Here is an 18,225-nt window from a genome sequence, read left to right on the forward strand (position 1 = left end):
TCCCAGCTCACTTTGAGGGGGGAATAAAAATGTAACAAATTAAAAAAAAATACTGTGATAGTTAATATGCATATTGTAATCCATAGAGGATTCATTTTTTAAAAGCCCCCCAAACAAACAAAGGAGCAGGGCATGTGGTGCACAGCTGCAGTCCTAACAGGTGGCTGAGGCAAGAGGATCATGAGTTTGAAGTCACCTTGGTCAACATAGTGAGACAAAAAACAAACAAACAAAAAAAACCCAACCCCCCCAAAACAAAACAAAACAACAACAAAAAACCCCAAACAAACAAAACCCAGAAACAAAGAACAAAAGAGTCAGTGTAAAACCAACAGTCAGTGTAAAGCCAACATTTCAATAGTTAGGTGAATATGAGGAAATATTCACTGAAAAAGCAAATAAATTTATGGGATTAAGAAGCAACATCAAATATGCTTCCTGTTGGAGATACAGTGAGACAATTTCATTCAAAGGCATAGAAAGGCTGGAAAACATGAAACAACATAGCACTGAAAACTGCAATCATAAGGGAGATGGAACAGCTGTATTAAAAGCAGATAAGACAGACTTCAAATCAAAAATATGAGAGACAAAGAGTCATCTTTTGAACTCCAGATAACAGCACGGTGAATGAGAAAGACTAAAGGCTGCTCTCTAGATCAGGAGTAAGACAGGGGTGTCTGCTTCTCTGAGCTGAACGGAGGATTCTTGTCAGTGTGATAAGGCAGGAAATAAAGGTATCCAGATTCTGAAAGACTGAGCAAAACTGTTTACTTCACAGATGGCACAATCCTCTATGTCAACAACCTAAGCCGTATTTTAAACTGTGAACTATTAACGGGAGCCGGTGATGTGGCTCGGGGACAGAGGCTCTCGCCGACAAGCCCGACAACCCATGTGGCTCTCCAGGACTCGCATGATAGCATTAGAGAACTGTCTCCCACAAGTTGTTCTCTGACAATTCGCCTACACATGAACATACAAAATAAATACATTTGAAAAAGAACCATTAATGAGATTATCATGTTTGCAGCTACAACGGCCATATATAAAAACCCAGTATTTTATTACATAAAAGAGGACAATTTGAAAATGCAACTAATAAAACAATTCCACTCACAGTGACTTAAAAGTGAACCAAAAAAACTCAGGAATGAAGCCATAAAAATGTAAAGCTGTACCCTGGGTACTATAAAACACCACTTGGTTGTAGTGAGGCATCCTTGCATGTCCTGGTGTGCATATACACAGAAGTCCGAGGGTGTGAGCTCCTCAGAAGCTGTCACACCTTAATGTTTTTAGACAAAGTCTCTCATTTTGACCTGTGCTTGTAGATTCAGCTAGGTTGGCTGTACAGCAAGTTCCATGGATCCACCCGTCTCCATCTCTCCAGCGCTGAGATTACAAACACACGCCGCATGCCAGGCTTTTAAAATATGGGTTCTGCATCCAATCCTTTGCATGTACATTAGAGATTATGCTGTCTCCCCAGCCACTTATGAGGTATATTTTTTAAATTATTTGTTTATTTTGTGTATGGGTATGTACACGTGTGTGCAAGTACATGTGGAAGATAGAGGCCAATGTTGAGTGTCGTCCTCAGTGGCTAACTTTTTAAAGGCTTCTTTTTATTCTTTTTAATGTATGTGTACGTGTATGTGTAAGTTGTTACATGTGTGCTGATGTCTGTGGAGGCTAAAGATAGCATCAGATGGCTTGAGGTTGGAGTTGCAGGCCATTGTGAGCATTCCTCAGCATCCCTGATGAGGATGCTGGGATGAACACAGATGCTCTGGAAGAGCAGCAAGAGCTCTTAAGCACTGATCTCTCTCGTCCTCTACCGTATTTTTTTTTTAAAGACAGAATCACTTACCAAACTTGAGCTCATTGACTAGACTGGCTGGCCAGCGAGCCCCAGGGATACTTTTGTCCCCACCTTCCCAGGGCTGCAGATACAGACTCGGGCAGCAGTGCCAAGTTTCTATAAAACATCTTAGAGAAATCAAAACTATTCTAATTGGGGAGTGATGGGATTGGACCATCTGCTACTATAAACTTAGGTTTCACTGTGAGCATGTACAGCCGACATTGATCTAGAGAGAGTCACCGTAGTCCTTACCAAAATGCTGGCAGGCTTTGCTGAGGTAGAAAGATGACAAGCCTAAAACATGAAAATGTCAAAAACTGAAAACAAGCCAGGTGTGGTGACACATGCCTTTAATTCTAGCTCTTGAGAGTCAGAGAAAGGCAGACAGATCTCTGAGTTCTAGGCCAGCCTGGTCTACATAGTAGGTTCCAGGACAGTCAAGGCTATATAACAAAAAGATCCTGTCTCAAAACAACAATAAAACAACAATAACCTCCCCCCCCCAAAAAAACTGAAAATAACCAAAATAATTTTGAAAAAGAATAAATTTATCATACTAGATCTCAAAGTTTATAATACAATTGCAATATTTAAGATGATGTGGCTTGGCTTAAGTATGACAACACATAGTAATGAGGGGGAGAGACCAGAAATGAGTAATGAGCATTTGTTCAGCTGGGTTATTTCCCACTAAAGGGTCACAGCAATTGACTAGGAAAAGAGTACACTTCTCGACAGATGTGCACACGCAGAACATCTCAGTGGATGGCCAATGCAGAGCATCATGAGGGCCTCGCCTTACACCACATACAGCTATTACCTCTAAGCAGATCAGAGACCTGAAGTAAAGGCTAAACCAATAGAACTTCCGGAATAAGACATGTTGTTTAGACTTAGGCATACTAATAAAAGGGAGATCTACAAAATAAAAATTGATTAAATGGACTTTATCAAAATGAAACCTTTGTTCTCTTCACCTGACACCATTACAATGAAGGTATAAGTCACAGGCAGACAACACTCATAAAATATCTATCTGATACCCAGACTGTATAAAGAATTCTTACCACTCAATAAGAAAACCAAATGGAAGACAGAGCAAAACTCTAAGTAGATGCTCCTCTGTGAACATATACGTCACTGCAGAAGACAAAGGGACAGCCAGCAGGCAGGTGAACGCTGCTGGTGCGGTTGCTCTCCAGGCAAACAAACACACATCAAAAGGAGTAACATGACAAATGCAATCTAAGTAGAAGACCTGATACCATCAAGTGTTAAAGAGCAGATAAAAAAAGCTGGAACCCTTGTTAATTGCCGGTGGAAATGTAAAATGGAATTGCTGCTTTGGCAAAGAGTTGATCAATTTCCTAAAAAAGCTAAACAAACTTACCAACTCCTTACCTAGGAATCAACACAAAGGAATGGAAACATTCTCCAAGGTTTGTACACAGTGCTCACAGAGCATTTTCTATAGTGACCCATGAATGGCAAGAGAAATGCCCATCAGTGGGTGAATGGATAGTGACATGTAGCTCGAGGTACAATGGAGCGAGCATTTGCATCCGAGGGCTGGAAACACTCGATTAGCAAAGAGCTTGCTTCACAAGTATGAGTTCAGATCCCCTGCCCCCCGCCTTAAAGCATAAGACAAGCCAGGGATGGTGGCATTCATCTGTGATCCAGCAATGGTAAGACGGGAGGGAGAGATTGGCAGACCCCTAAAGCTTGCAGGCCAGGTAGCCTAGCCTACATGGCGAAGCTCCATGGCCACTGAGAGGCCTTCTGAGGAAAGGCTCCTAATGGATGACAGTCAAGGTTATCCTCTGACCTCTACTTGTATGCAAACCCATGTAAACAAACAAACCCATTCACACGAGTGCACACATAAACACACACACAGGAATGCTCTTCGCATACATGCTACAATACAGGTAAATTTCAAACCCATACTGAAAGAAGTGGAACACACCAGACTATACACACTGTGATTACATTTATATGAAATTTCTACTAAAAGAAAGGTTGTAGAGACAGAACGTCTGCAGTTGCCTGGGGCTAGGAGTAGACTGGAGATTACAATCAGTGAAGTCATTTCAAGATTCAAAGTAACCAGCTACGAGGGCCCATCAACCAGCCACTCAGAGACAGCCAGGATACAAATGATGCCAAAGGGAGGCAGAAGGAAAAAGACTGGGAAGAAAGGTACAGTGTGTTCGTGCCAACTCAGAGAACTACTAAAAACACTGTGTATAACAGCTGAGAATGTAAACCTAAAATAGAGAGGAAGGTGAAAAACCAAATGTCAACTGGAAACACTAATTCATCATCTTTAAATCTTCTCATTAGATACACAGTTTTGCGAGAACACATAGACACAGGCTTCCATCTTAGTGGGCAGAGCTACAGCAGCCACTGTCAGATCAATAAAAACGCAGGTACCTGTGAGACAATGGGCAAGTCTTTCTCTTCTTTTAGAAAGTTCTAATAGGCGGAAGCCGCGGGTTACCGTGCAGACATGGCCAAGTCCAAGAACCACACCACACACAACCAGTCCCGCAAATGGCACAGAAATGGCATCAAGAAACCCCGGTCACAAAGATACGAGTCTCTTAAGGGGGTTGACCCCAAGTTCTTGAGGAACATGCGCTTTGCCAAGAAGCACAACAAGAAAGGCCTGAAGAAGATGCAGGCCAACAATGCAAAGGCAGTGAGTGCACGTGCAGAGGCCAACAAGGCCCTTGTGAAGCCTCAGGCCATCAAGCCCAAGATGCCAAAGGGCCCCAGCCGCAAACTCAGCCGCCTGGCTTTCATCGCTCACCCCAAGCTTGGGAAGCGGATTCGAAGCTACATGGCCAAGGGTCGTAGGCTCTGCCAACCAAAGCCCAAGGTTCAAACCAAGGCAGAGGCCAAAGCTCCAGCTAAGGCCCAGGCTGCAGCTCCAGCCCAGGCTCCCAAAGGTGCCCAGGCCCCTGTGAAGGCCCCATAGAAAAGGTTCCTGCCAACGTGAAGACAGATGGACTGCCGTGACACACCTACCCACACACTATTTGCAGATGACCAGTGTCCTATGCTGTTTTTACAAATAAACTCGAGGCAAGATCAAAAAAAAAAAAAAAGAAAGTTCTAATAATACCTAAGAATTGTGTTGCAGTCATCTTCTGGGCCGTAGCTCAGCTTTTCTTTCTATAATTTTAACTGTTGGCTAAAAATATTTCTGCCAAACAAGAATGGAGAGAAAAATGGCAATGTAAAAAGGAAAGAACAAGAAGCCATCTCTGGAGGAGGCTGGGCTTCTTCTGTCTTCTCATAAAGAACAAGGAGCCATCTCTGGAGGAGGCTGGGCTTCTTCTGTCTTCTCATAAAGAACAAGGAGCCATCTCTGGAGGAGGCTGGGCCTCTTCTGTCTTCTCATAAAGAACAAGGAGCCATCTCTGGAGGAGGTTGGGGCCTCTTCTGTCTTCTCATAAAATATACTTTTACTTGACATGTGAGCTAGGGAAGGCAGAAGCAGGCTAACGCACTTCCTTCTAGGCAAGCACTGGAACAGCAATGCCCACACTGTATATATCACCAAATCACCACGACAGCTCCCTACAGGCTCAGTGAGGGCAAGCTTGCCTTTCTTCTTTCCCAGACAGGCTGTGAATTCCTCATTACCAGCAACTTATGTCAGTTACCTCAAAGGTCTACTCTTGAGACATGGCTATAAAGACCATGTTAAATGCTTGTGTGCCTCTATATCCAACTTCACCCCCATGAGGTTTCAACTGTATGTTTAAGGTCTTCAAAAAATTAGGGTGTAGGAACCTGTGGGAGCAAGTATCTAAGGCACTAAAGCCACAAAAACCCTTTCACACTGTGGGAGGTCCACATAGTCCAGAAAGGACAGGTGGCATCAGGGCCTGCTTGAGGCACTAGAACAACGCCAGCATTACCACAGACATCCTCCAAGATCAGAGACAGGCAGGGAGCCAAAGATCCCAGGAAATATGTTCCATTTGCTGGTGTCCAAGAAACGCTGTGATACTGGGGTAGTTCCAATGAGAATGTCTCCCATAGACTCATGTACCTGAACACTTAGTGCCCAGTTGATGGCACTATTGGGGGAGCTATGGGACCTTTAGGAGGTAGAACAGTTCCTGAGGAAGTACGTCACTAGAGGCAGCCTTTCAGGGTTTACAGCCTCATCCAACTTCCTGCTTACACTCTGCTTCCTGTGTGTGGTTGAGATGTGATTGTCAGCTTCCTGCTCTTGTCACCATGGCTTCCTCAGCTTATGGACATCTAGCTCTCTGGAACACAAAGCCAAAATAAGCTCTTCCTTTAGCTGCTTTTTGTCGTGGTGTTTTATACCAATATAGATACTCCATCCTCCTTCAGCAAAGGGAAACCTCCCAGGATGACCACCTGTTGGCCTCAGCACATCTCCCCGCCCACATCTAAGAGGAAGAGCAGAGACCTGAGTTCCAGGGAGCTGCTCCTGGCTACCTTTTCCTTTTCATATTCCACTCCCCTCAGCACACTATTCAGCATCTCTGTTGTTAATAAATACATACTGAATTAATCAGTTTTAAGGAAGGCATATGACAATGAGTTACAAGCCATAGCTCCTTCTGTCTAAATGCCAGGCACCGTTGAAGGTGCAGATCTCTCCCCAAACAAAACAGTGAAAAGTTCCTGAGTAAACTGAGTAAAAGTTCCTTAGTAAACTGAGGCAGACAGGAACATAGTAAGCAACAAACAAGCAGCAAAGCAAGCAGAGAACAAGGTGGACAGAGAGCAGCAGGCTCCTGTTGCCCCTCAGAAGCTGACCTTGGATTAACTTTCAATTGTCTTCCCCTGGAAACCTAATAGAGATAAAATGCAATTACTGTTACCGAGCAACATGGCTTACTATAGCAATGGCTGATTAATAACTTACATGTGGACCAATAGGAGTTAAAGGCCCTGATGGAGACAATAGCTTTGGGCACCTACTGAGTGTGCTTATCACTTTTACACTGGGCAGATGCTATGGAAGGCTCTGGAAACCCCAGGCCAGGCAGACAGCACACTTCGTTGACAGAAGATGGACAGAAGCAGTCCTGGACAGCTGAGGCCGGCTGAGAACACAGCCCATGCTGCTCTCCTGGCTCCTGGGCACACATCCAGACAGACGGGTCCTGCTGTAGTTTCTATTCTGTTGCTGTGATAAAAGATTCTAACCAAAAGCAACTTTGGTTGGCAACAGTTTATTTGGCTTACACTTGTAGGTCAGGAAAGTCAGGGTAGGAACTTGAGCAGGAACTTGGAAGAATTCATCAAGGAACACTACTGCTCACTCCCATCCTTGTTCCAAAGCTCACGCTCACCTAACCAGCCTTCTCACGCAGCCCAGTCCTCCTGTCTAGGAGTGGTGCTGCCCAGAGGCTCCCATACACTGATCAGGTCAATCCTCACGGACATGGGACCCAGGCAATCTCTCAGTTCAGAGTCCTTTGGGTGATATAGAAGGTGTCAAGCTGACAGCTGAATCTAACTAGGACAGGAACCACGTGTGGTCAGCAGTGTTCTGATAGGTCAATATTTAACAGATCCAGAGATCATCTGAGAGGCATGGTTCCTTGTGAAGCTGTTGCTGAGCACACCAGTGCTGAAGAGGACAAACGCAGACAGCAGGCTGGCTGGCTTGGACAAGATGCCGAGGAGCTTCTCACCCATGCCTCTGCCGTACTTCATTAGTGATTGGTCACTGGTGCGCTTCAGGCTTTCTCACATGTTCAGAAAAGGAAAGAAAACTCCCAACCCATCACATCTAGGGCAATCTCATATAGAAACGGCTCAGCGCCGTCCCTGTTTTAAAACATGATGATTGGATTCCTCTTTCAAAGCAAGGGTTTGTCTAGCTGTGTACCACCTTACCTCAAACAGGTGACTGTCACAACATACCTGAAATTCACGAACAGTGACCAGCACTCCTCCACCGACACTGTGTGCTTCCTGAAATCATTTCTTCACATCACACCCCTCCCCCCACAGCACAGATCAAGAACTGGTCTGCTCACACTACACTGATATGTGTGCCCTTCCCAGGGGGCTCCATCTCTAGTTAGATCAAGGGGCATTAGGAAATGATTCCCCCCCAAATTTAAGTTAACTCTGATTTTTTTGACACCACATTATATGATTTCCTTTTAAAAGAAAAGCTGTAAGACAAAAGAAAGAAAAATAGTATTGTCTCTTTCCCCCCTTTCTTAAAAGGCTTAGTTCATTTGTAATTGTTTATTTTCTTGATGGAATGGAAATTCCACAGGGACCATTTGCTATCTGGATCATAGTCCAGATCTTTCTATCTTAAAATAAAGTTCTGACAGATGAATAAATACTTGAATAAACAGGCAGACACACACAGAGAGAAAGAGAGAAAGACAAAGAGAGAGAGAGAGAGAGAGAGAGAGAGAATCATCTTTCAGGGAGCTTTAGTTGTTTAATGGTAGGAAAGAGGCAGTATACAGCTGAGTAAACCTGCTCTGGGATGGGTCTTTACGAGATGCAGTTAAGTGTCCCTGGTAGCTCAGCCCGCCCTCCGTTGGAAGCCTACAGTGACCGACCCATTCTTCTGGAGCCAAGGACAGACCAGCATGGCTGCCCCAGCGTGGGCAGCAGTAATAAAGCTTTCAGAGGAACAGGAGCCTGCCACTCTTGCAGTTAAGTGTATTGGTGAAGCACTGAAAGCAAGTGCCTGTGGCAATATTTCATCACAGGGAACAGTAGATTTTGAGTTTCATCATTAAAACTGATAAGGACTCTTTTGTCTCCACTAATCAAGTGCTGATGGCATGAAGGAATGACACTGACCCAAGGCCACATTTAAACATAACAGAGATTTGATTGGTTCTTTTTATTACAGATGTCTGAGACGTCTTTGTTCTCAGTCATGGAGAGCTGGTGGAGATGCCCTGAGTGCTGTGACAGTTCCAGGACTTCCTCAGCCACAGTTGTCACTAGTCCCATCATTCTGAAACAGCCCAAGTGAGATGCTTGACAGGGGAACATCAGTCAAGTCTTCCAGATATGTGAATGCCCTAGTGACATATGGCATGTCCAGAGCCTCGGCTGGTAGACACAAAAAAAGTATCCCTACCTACATCCTACTCTATCAGAAACCACCTCTGAAGCTGAAGACTCAGACAGAGTCCTCCTCTCTCCACACCCCACTGCCCAGTGAGGTCCATGTGGAAACAGGATACAACCTGTAACGACGAAGCCACATAAAACAAACCAGTCCAACTGAAATGGGGGCATGGGTCTGTGGGTGCTAGACTCTTGCCACATGAACTACCCTGCCCTTATCTCTTCATAGCACTCCACTTTCATGATTCAACAGCTTCTCTAAACATTTCCTTAGCCTGGTGTGATGTTGAGACAACTATGCCCCATAGGCTCACATACTTGGAACACTTGGTCGCCGCCTGGTGGTGCTGTTTGTGGAGGTCACGGAGCCTTTAAGAGGTGGAGCCTTGCTGGGGGAAGCATGTCACTAGGATTGGAGTGTAAACCTTTACAGTCTCATGCCACTTCCAGTTCACTCTCTCTGCCTAGTGTTTAGGGGTAAAGGTGTGGTCTCTCAGCTCCCTGCTCCAGCTACCTGCTGCTATGCCTCTTCTTATAGACTTTCCCAAATCAACTCTTCCTTCTATAAGTTGCTCTTGGCCATGGTGTTTTATCACGGCAACAGTAAACTAATACACCTGACATGTGATGTCCCCCCACCTTTCTATGGCCCGCCCTGCCATCAGGAATTCTACGTGGAGAAAGCACGTGTAAAGGGAAACTGTGCTTCCCAGGGTGGGTGGCTGACTGCGTATGTGATGTCTATTCCTGGTTGTCAACTTGACGACATTTGGAATGAACTACAATCCAGAAATGGAGGGCACACCTGTGATCCAGATTTTGAAGCTGGAAGACACAGGCTTCTGACCCAGATCTTGACATGGAGATCGTGAGGCATAGTAACCATGAAAAGCTTAGGCCCAGCCGGGCAAGGTAGTACATGCCTTTAATCCCAGGAGACTGAGGCAAGCAGATCTCTGAGTTCAAGGTCAGCCGGGGACAGAGCAAGTTCTAGATCTAGTCATGGTGGTACACACCTTTAATCTGGGCCCCACCTTCTGCTGGGGGTCTACACAAGGATATCGGAAGAAGGAAGTCTCTTCCTTGCCCGCTTTTAGTTACTTTTTGGAACCTACTTCTCTGGAATTCCAGTTTATAGAGAAGACCAGGTGAAACAACTAGCATCATGAACTGAGCAACTACTAGATTTTTAGACTTCCCATTCACAGTTGCCCATTGTTGGGAGAGTTGGACTGAAGACTTTAAGTCATTACAATAAATTTCCTTACTATATGGAGACATTCTATTAGTTCCTTGACTCTGGAGAACTCTCATACAACAAAACCCGACTTTCTCCTGCATCATTTGTTCCTGGTTTTCTCCAGACAAGCTCCTGCTCTTGCCCTCTACCTGGTCTTTCCAAGGTTATTTAAGGCAGTGTTCAACCTCTGCTTTCCTTCCCTAAGTGCTCAGTACCACTCTGCAGGAGACTGCTGCTCCTGGCTCTCACAGAGCACCTCTCACAGCTTCCCTCCTGCCTCTGCTGGCTTCTCTCCCAGATCTCCTCTTTACCCCATTCTCACTTCCTGCAGGTCCCTGAGCTGGCTCCTAGATCATGCTTCACTAGCCACGCTATGTGTTCACCAATTTCACTGTCTCTGGGCTTTAAATATTATCAACGTGTCAAAACGCAAGCTTTAAGACTCAGATTCAGGCCCTGTCTATGTTCGTCTATTTTCCTTGCTGATGCTACCCCTCAGGATGCATATCAAATAGAACAAGTTCAAAAGCAAGCTTCCCTTTTTCCAGACCTGATTTTTTTCCTGTCCCCACCCTATCTAGCCTCAAAGCCTCTTTCTCTGCCTTCTATACCTAGGCTATATGGAGCTGAGCTAAATATGTTGCAAAGGTCAACAAGACTATCTGAGAACATTAAACTATTTTGAAGCCCATGCTTAATAGAGATTAGTGGTCTGTTTGTTTTCTATAAAAACAGAAGTCCAAAAGCTCTTGTATAACTTGTAAGCACCTCAGGGGAGCCCCAAATTAGTTTCATCCATGCTGCTTTCTTTGAATAAGGGCCTCCCATGCAAAATGAGAGGTACCTTAGCCAATGGTACAATACAATATGCTTGCCTCCCAAGTGCTAAGAGACTTTTCATTTTAACCAATGCTTACCCTTCCTGCTTAAAACCAATTCGGAAGCAGAGAAGTACCCAGTATACCTGACATGGCTAACAAAAGCAAAGTTATGAGAAATGTCCTTTGCTGCCCAGGGTTTACAACAGATGGTTGAATAACCTAAAGCAAAATGTAATGTAGCCAATGACTACCCACCCCACCACTCTACCACCATCACTAACCCCTGCCAAGCCAAACTTCTCTGGTGATTCTAGCTCTGAGTAGTGACTCAAGTAGGGAAGTAACATTTCTCTTCTCCTAGGAAGGCTAACAGGAAGAAACCACTCTTTGCCATTGGCTGTGCTGTCTAGAGATGACTCTGCTCTTCAACAGGAAATCCAGTCAGCCCTAGCTGCTTCCCCGAGAACACCAATTTGTTGTGTGGTGGTTTGAATATGCTTGGCCCAGGGAAAGGCACTATTTGGAGGTATGGGCTTGTTGGAGTAGGTGTGTCATTGTGGGCATGGGCTTTAAGACCCTCATCCTAGCTGCCTGGAAGCCAGTCTTCTCCTAGCAGTCTTCAGATGAAGATACAGAACTCTCAGCTTCTCCTGCACCATGCCTGCCTGGACACTGTCATGTTCCTGCCTTGATGATAATGGACTGAGTGTTGTCCTTACAAGTGTTGCCTTGGTCATGGTCTCTGTTCACAGCAGTAAACCCTAACTAAGGCATGTTGTCAGTGGGAAACGACCTGCCAGGAGCAGGTCCAGGAATTGTAGACAAATGTCTAATTCCAAGCCCGGGCATATGGAGACCAGTAGCCAAATGATGCCTGCTTCTCTATAAGCCACCACTTCAACTGACTTATCCTAAATCTCATCATACTTTTAGCTGATAATCAGCTGAAGCATACAGAGAAGACAGGCAGGCAGATAATGTTTTGCTGGGTTAACCCATGCTTCCTGTTCCTACCACTGTTGAGTTACAACTCATATCCTTTTATTTTCAAACAGGATAGCACTAAGTTGCTCAGGCTGTCCTTGAACTTGAAGTTCTCCTACTACAGTCTCCTGAGTTACAGGTCTGCATCGTCACACACAGCTGATAGAATGTTTTCATTCTTGATAGGCTTGTAGCTGCCACTCAGGAGATCCGAGAAACACATATGAAGGACAGGTGAGTTCATTCTACGTCCAGCTGTATCCAAGGACTCCTTGGACATGAAAACTGGGAATGACAGAGGTCTGAATGGTGAGCAGGGGGATGAGAGGGGAAGAAAAGCACCATCAAAAGGAGGGGAGGAAGGAAAGAGGCTCACATGGCAGCAGGGGAGGTAAGTGGGATGGTGAGGTAAGGAAGAGCAGTGAATACAAAGTCAAGGCAGGTGGGCAGCATTAGACACCAGGACCAGGAGCTGATGCTGGTCTCAGGTTCTCTGGAAGATACTCAAGGATGGTGGTAGTCACTCCTGGGAAGACTGGGAATTATAAAAGGTAAGATTCATTCCCACAACTCAAAGAGTACGCAAGAATCACTCAAATGCTAAGTATGGAGTTGAGTAAGTTTCTAAGGTATTTTATCCATTTCTGTTTCTCATTACTGTCTACATTGCATTTTCTTACCACTGAAAATCATCCACACCAAAAAAACGAAAGAAAAAGAAAAAGAAAGAAAGGAAGGAAGGAAGGAAGGAAGGAAGGAAGGAAGAAAGAAAGAAAGAAAGAAAGAAAGAAAGAAAGAAAGAAGACAAAAGGCTGTACACCAAAAGACAGAACTGTGGGATGCCCCAGAACACAGGATAGCAGCTCCACCATGGTGTTCAATGTCCTGTGACAGCTGACCCTCTCTGAGAGGTCCTATGGCCCTGAGAAACTCACCAATATAAGTCAGGCACCCTAGGGTACTTGGAGCCTACAAAAGCATTTTGGGCTTCAACACAGACTCCTACCTCCACATCTGTAACAGTCCACAAGTGTGGCCAAGCCCAGACTTTGAACACTGCAGATGGGAGGAACCCCTGGGGTAGCTGGTCTGTGGAGGATGGAGGAGGAGGAGCGTGTAATGAAAGAAGAAAGGCTTCAAAGGTAAGCAGGCCCAGAGGTCTGTGTCAGAGGGCACTTCCTCAAATTTTGTAAAGGAAAATGCACAGGAAATAAATTAGAAAGCAATCCGATGTATGTGACCCATACAAACCCCTTATAACAACCTTAGTTGAGCCCAGTCGGCATCATTCCCAAAGATGAGGTCAGAGCCCAGCAGTCCCAACAGTCCCGTGTCCAATCCACCTCCCTAAAACAGGCTTCAACAATCAAAATGAGCTGTCTAGCCCACACGGTTACCGGCACAGAAGATGTTTCCTGTCGAAGGTAGTGACTTGGCCCCTGGGATTCCCAATGGAACTGATTTCTCCCTCTGGATTACCATATCAATATCTCCCCAACCCCCCCACACCCCCCCCACACACATATTAGAGATAGAGAAGGGTTTCTCTGAAATGGTCACCATTTATTATAAAAGGAGAACAGATGACTAGAAAAACATCCCCTTTCTCCTCCCTCTCCTTCCATTTACAGAAGCAGAAAATAGACTAGGGGATGTGCGTCATTGCTCAGACAATCTCAGTCAGTGGCAGATGAGATCATATTTGAGAGCCTCTTTGTGCCAAAGCCACAAAGCTAGCCAAACCTTGGGACATTTATTGTGGGCCATGCTGAGCTGAACCAGTGAACTTTGGAGCAAAGTAGATCTTTCTTCTCAGAGAATTTGATAAGATTTGGAATCTAAGATTTTATTTCCCAGGAATACAAAATGGGTGCATGCAGCAGTGAGGTACCAGGCAGATCCTTCTGAGAGCTACACCTCAAGATTTAAAGCTCTTGAGAATGAAGAGAGAGCAGCTAGCTCCAGTGTTCACTGTGTAAGAGGCAGGACTTGTGTCCCTCTTGTCAGTCAAAGCACTACTGGACTACCGCTCCTAGAGGAAGGGGACAGACGTCTAGGGGCCGCCCATGCAAAGCCTTGGAGAAGCTACAGAGAAAGCAGATACCTACTGTTGGTCTTCATGCACATCTATCCTGCAGCACAAGTCAAAACAAGGACAACTGAAGAGACGTGAACAGAATCAGCACATTTCTCACAGAACAACACAAAAGGAAGACAGGTGTCAAAGCCTTAGAGAGCCAGCCCTTCCAGCCATGTTCCGCATCCCTTTCTTAACCCTCTCAAATGCAGTCTGAGGAGAAAAGTCTTGAGAGTCAGCTCCTGAATGTTTCCACTGGGCAAAGCCAGCTTTCGGAACTGTTCAGAAAGGGATTCTGTGTGCTGGGGTTCCCTTGACAAACTGGAGAGGCAGTATCATTCACGTGGAGAAAGGACATCTCAGACATGGCTCCACCAGTACCACTAGCCCTGCCTAGAGCGCCTTGGAGTTCACAGTCACCCAAGTGTCTTCCTCCCTCCTCTCCCACCTTCAAACCTCACAGGAAGTCAAGAGAGTCAGGTAGTAAGGACACACAAAGAAACCAATGTTCATTCTTTTTATAAAACATTCTAATTATATCACATAGTGGACTTGTGTGTGTGTTAGTGTGTGTGTGTGTGTGTGTGATGTCTTATTCTATCACACTCTACCTTGGTTTTCTTGGAGCTCACTGGTGAGGCTAGACTAGCTGGCCAGCTAGGCTCTGGGATCCACCGGTCTCTACTCCCCAGAACAGGGATTGTAGACAAGTCTGTCAGGACTAGTTTCTACAATGATTTAGGATTTACTCCTGCTTGTGGGGCAAGTACTTTACCCACTGAGCCATCTCCCCAGTTTTGTAATTCATATTTAAAATCATTTTGTTCTAACAACTGAGCCGGAGACAGCATATTAAAAGACTATTTTCCTTCTTAGGAAGTGAATTTAAAGCAACAACAACAAAGAAAGCTTACCCATTTTTGAAATAGAGGACATGGGCTCTCTGAAGTCCTGTTTCTAGGAAAAAACCTAGTTCTTGATCGTGGGGAGCAGGGCCAGGCTTAGGGCTTCTGTTCTGAATATTAGTTAGTATTACCTAGAAGGGGAGAGAATTGGAAAACTAATCAAATACAGATCAATGCCTACTTCCTTCAAACCCTGGCTCCAAACACACTGGAAGACTTGAACAACCAATGTCCTCTGGCAGAGACAGGTGCAGTCTCTGAGTGCGAGCATTAGCAGCAGAGATGACTGCTTCTACAGGGGCATCTGGGCAGCCCTGTAGCATGCTGACGCGGAGAGCTCAGAGCATGGTACCAGCAGAATCACCAAACGTGGAGTTTCTGCTAAATGTCAAGACATTGCCAGGGAGGCTAAGTGAAACAGAACTGGTCTCAGCAAAGAGCAGGAAGTCATTGCCCACTAATGGCTCTGGTCAGGCAGGCAGACTTATTCCTCAACCGAGAGCCAACACGTGACGCAATTGGCACTAACTCTGGAATTTACCAGAACACAAACTCACCAGGTTTCAGGGCTCAGGCCAGGAGGCTGAGTGCTATACATCTACACTCAAAGAAAGAGCTGAAGAAAGAACCCTCTCTCCCTAAGCATGGCTTTGGGAAACCATGGATAACCAGGTTGAAAAGATTTAAATAATTAGTTCTGAAAACAAAACAAAACAAAAACTCAAACCAAACCAAAAAAAAAAAAAAAAAGAGCCAAAACAGAACAGACAAAACTGCCAACTCCTCAGGTGAAAGACTTCCAAGGTGAGTTTAGACTGAACTGTAAACACACATCAGCAACTCTCTTTAAACTCAGGAGTCAAAGCATTTCTCAGAGAGAATCAGAGCCATGGCAAAATCCACACATGCAAACATGCTGCCCTTGTTTTCTGGAAGTCAGCAGCTCCTTAAAGGACTCAAACCCAAATATCCTAAAGGTTTTGAAATTACTCTCCAAGGATAAGTGAGCAATTGCTGGCTCTCTAACCTACAAATTTTCCTTTGGGCACAAAAGATCGCATCACTTTTCCACACCGGGAACCCATCATCAGAGAATGAAATCCAGGTGGTTGCATCTACACCGCATCCCAGCAGCTAATCCAACGCCCCAGGCTCTGCAGTGTTCCTTCCCGGGGACAGGCGTCTCTACCCCACTGCAGCTCCTCCTCCTGCCGAGCGTCAAGTGTCGCACAGGCTTTTTCCCATTCTCTCTATGTCTACACTGATACCATCCACTACTATGAGCTTCAAAATTTACTGGCATGTGACCAACTCCCCAATTTGACTTCTAATCCAGGTCTTCTTCTGGTTTTCAGACTCATGTAGCAACTGTGCAACTTGGAACTGAAACTTTCCAACACTGGAACCTTCCAAATCACTCTTTATGTTCTTTTGATAAGGGTTTTTACTTTTGAAATACTATATTACTTAGAAGTGAAAATAATTCAGAACAGTCCAAACAGAATTAAAAACTACCTCACAATTCTCTGTAAACGTCTGCTGGATAACAATCCAGACATATCTCTGTACGTATGTATTAAGTAGAGACAAAAACAGTTTACAAAAAAGAGGCCATCTTATAAAGTCTAGCTTCGAATGTAAGCCATTATTATGTAATCGAGTTAACCTTGACAAAAGTAACTAAAGTGTAACCAAAGTAGTCATGGAATCAGGAACTGTTCTCCTGCTAGTGGGGATCCAGTTCAGTTTTCACAAACACCAGGCTAGCGCTCGACCACCAAACTACATTTCCAGACCCCCAAAATAATTCTGTTCATGTAATTCATTAAAAGTCTAAAGGTTAGATACAAATTTTATTGTAGCCACAGATACATTAGTATGTGTGTATAAAAACTATACACATGCAAGGAAAGGGGGAAGCCATTAGTCTTTACCTACACATTTTAGCTTTATATGGTAACTAACGACCCATGACATAGATAGTGAGATTAGTGCATCCACACTTTCTATTGTGATTTTTCCTTCATTTATTTTTATTACATTGCTATTTTTAGATTTAAGATTCTCACTTTTTTGTTACCATTTTTATATTGCTATGTAAATGTCTGAGATAAATACATGATAGATAGATAGATAGATAGATAGATAGATAGATAGATAGATAGATAGATAGAGGTATAGTTGGATGCCCTTATGTTTGTTTGCTTGCTGGCTTGGTTTCGGTGCTAAAGATTGAAACCATCACTTTACCACCAAGCTGCACCCCGTCTATGCCGAGTGCTGATAATGGTAGCTTTGTAGTAAGTTCAGAAGTCAGGAAGTATTTGTCTTTCAACTTGATTCGTCTGATTCAAGACTTGTTTTGGCTGTTCTGGCTCCTCTGTAATTTCACACAAATTTCTGAACCAGCTTGTTGATTTTTTTTCTTCTTCGAAAAAGTATACTGTTTTGATAATTCCTCTGACTTAGTGGATCAGGTTCCAGAATGCTGTAATTTCAACGGATTGAGCACTTGAACCCATGAGCATGGGTTTGCTTACCGAGGAATCCCTTTCTATTTAACACTTTTTTTTTTTTTTTCGAGACAGGGTTTCTCTGTGTAGCCCTGGCTGTCCTGGAACTCACTCTGTAGACCAGGCTGGCCTCGAACTCAGAAATACACCTGCCTCTGCCTCCCAAGTGCTGGGATTAAAGGCGTGTGCCACCACTGCCTGGCTATTTAACACTTTTTAAAAAAATTTTTAGTTCACATGTTTTTGTTACATGTATTCCTATAGATTTTAATCTTTGAATATTAGTGAACATGCTCTAATTTTAAGTTTAGTACCATTCATTGTTGAAGCACATGACTTTATGTACGAATCTTGATATCCAATAACCCTGCTGAATTTGTTTATTAGCTCCAACAGATTTGTGTACGTGGATTTTCTGTATAGACAGTCGTGTTATCTGACGAGGACTTTCCGATCTGGTTGTCCTTCATTGCTTTTGCCAAAATACAACGGGAAGAATACCTAGCAACACACCAAGCAGGAGCAACCAAAAAATTAATGTGCTTGTCCCTGATCTTAAGGGTATGCACCCTGTGCCAGGCTGAGGAAATTCCCATCCATTTCTAGACTATTGGCTATCTTTTCTCATTAGCAAAAAGAGTGTTGGATTTTATCAAATGCTTTCTGTGAATGCACTGAAATGATTAGTGTCTTTATGCCACTGTG

At 44.3% G+C, this 18,225-nt stretch overlaps 1 protein-coding gene across 3 annotated transcripts in view; it reads right to left on the bottom strand.

The window, feature by feature from the left end:
* Ttc7b (tetratricopeptide repeat domain 7B) overlaps positions 1 to 18,225 on the bottom strand; it is a 209,923-nt gene that overhangs the window by 140,755 nt on the left and 50,943 nt on the right. For all 3 annotated transcript variants that reach the window (XM_028777279.1, XM_028777276.1, XM_028777277.1), the window contains one exon: positions 15,017 to 15,138. In XM_028777279.1, coding sequence (XP_028633112.1) covers positions 15,017 to 15,138 — 122 coding nt within the window. The remainder of the gene's footprint in view (positions 1 to 15,016; positions 15,139 to 18,225) is intronic.

This window comes from Grammomys surdaster, unplaced genomic scaffold (assembly GCF_004785775.1).
Source record: "Grammomys surdaster isolate TR1022 unplaced genomic scaffold, NIH_TR_1.0 279, whole genome shotgun sequence".
NCBI classification, from domain to species: domain Eukaryota; kingdom Metazoa; phylum Chordata; class Mammalia; order Rodentia; family Muridae; genus Grammomys; species Grammomys surdaster.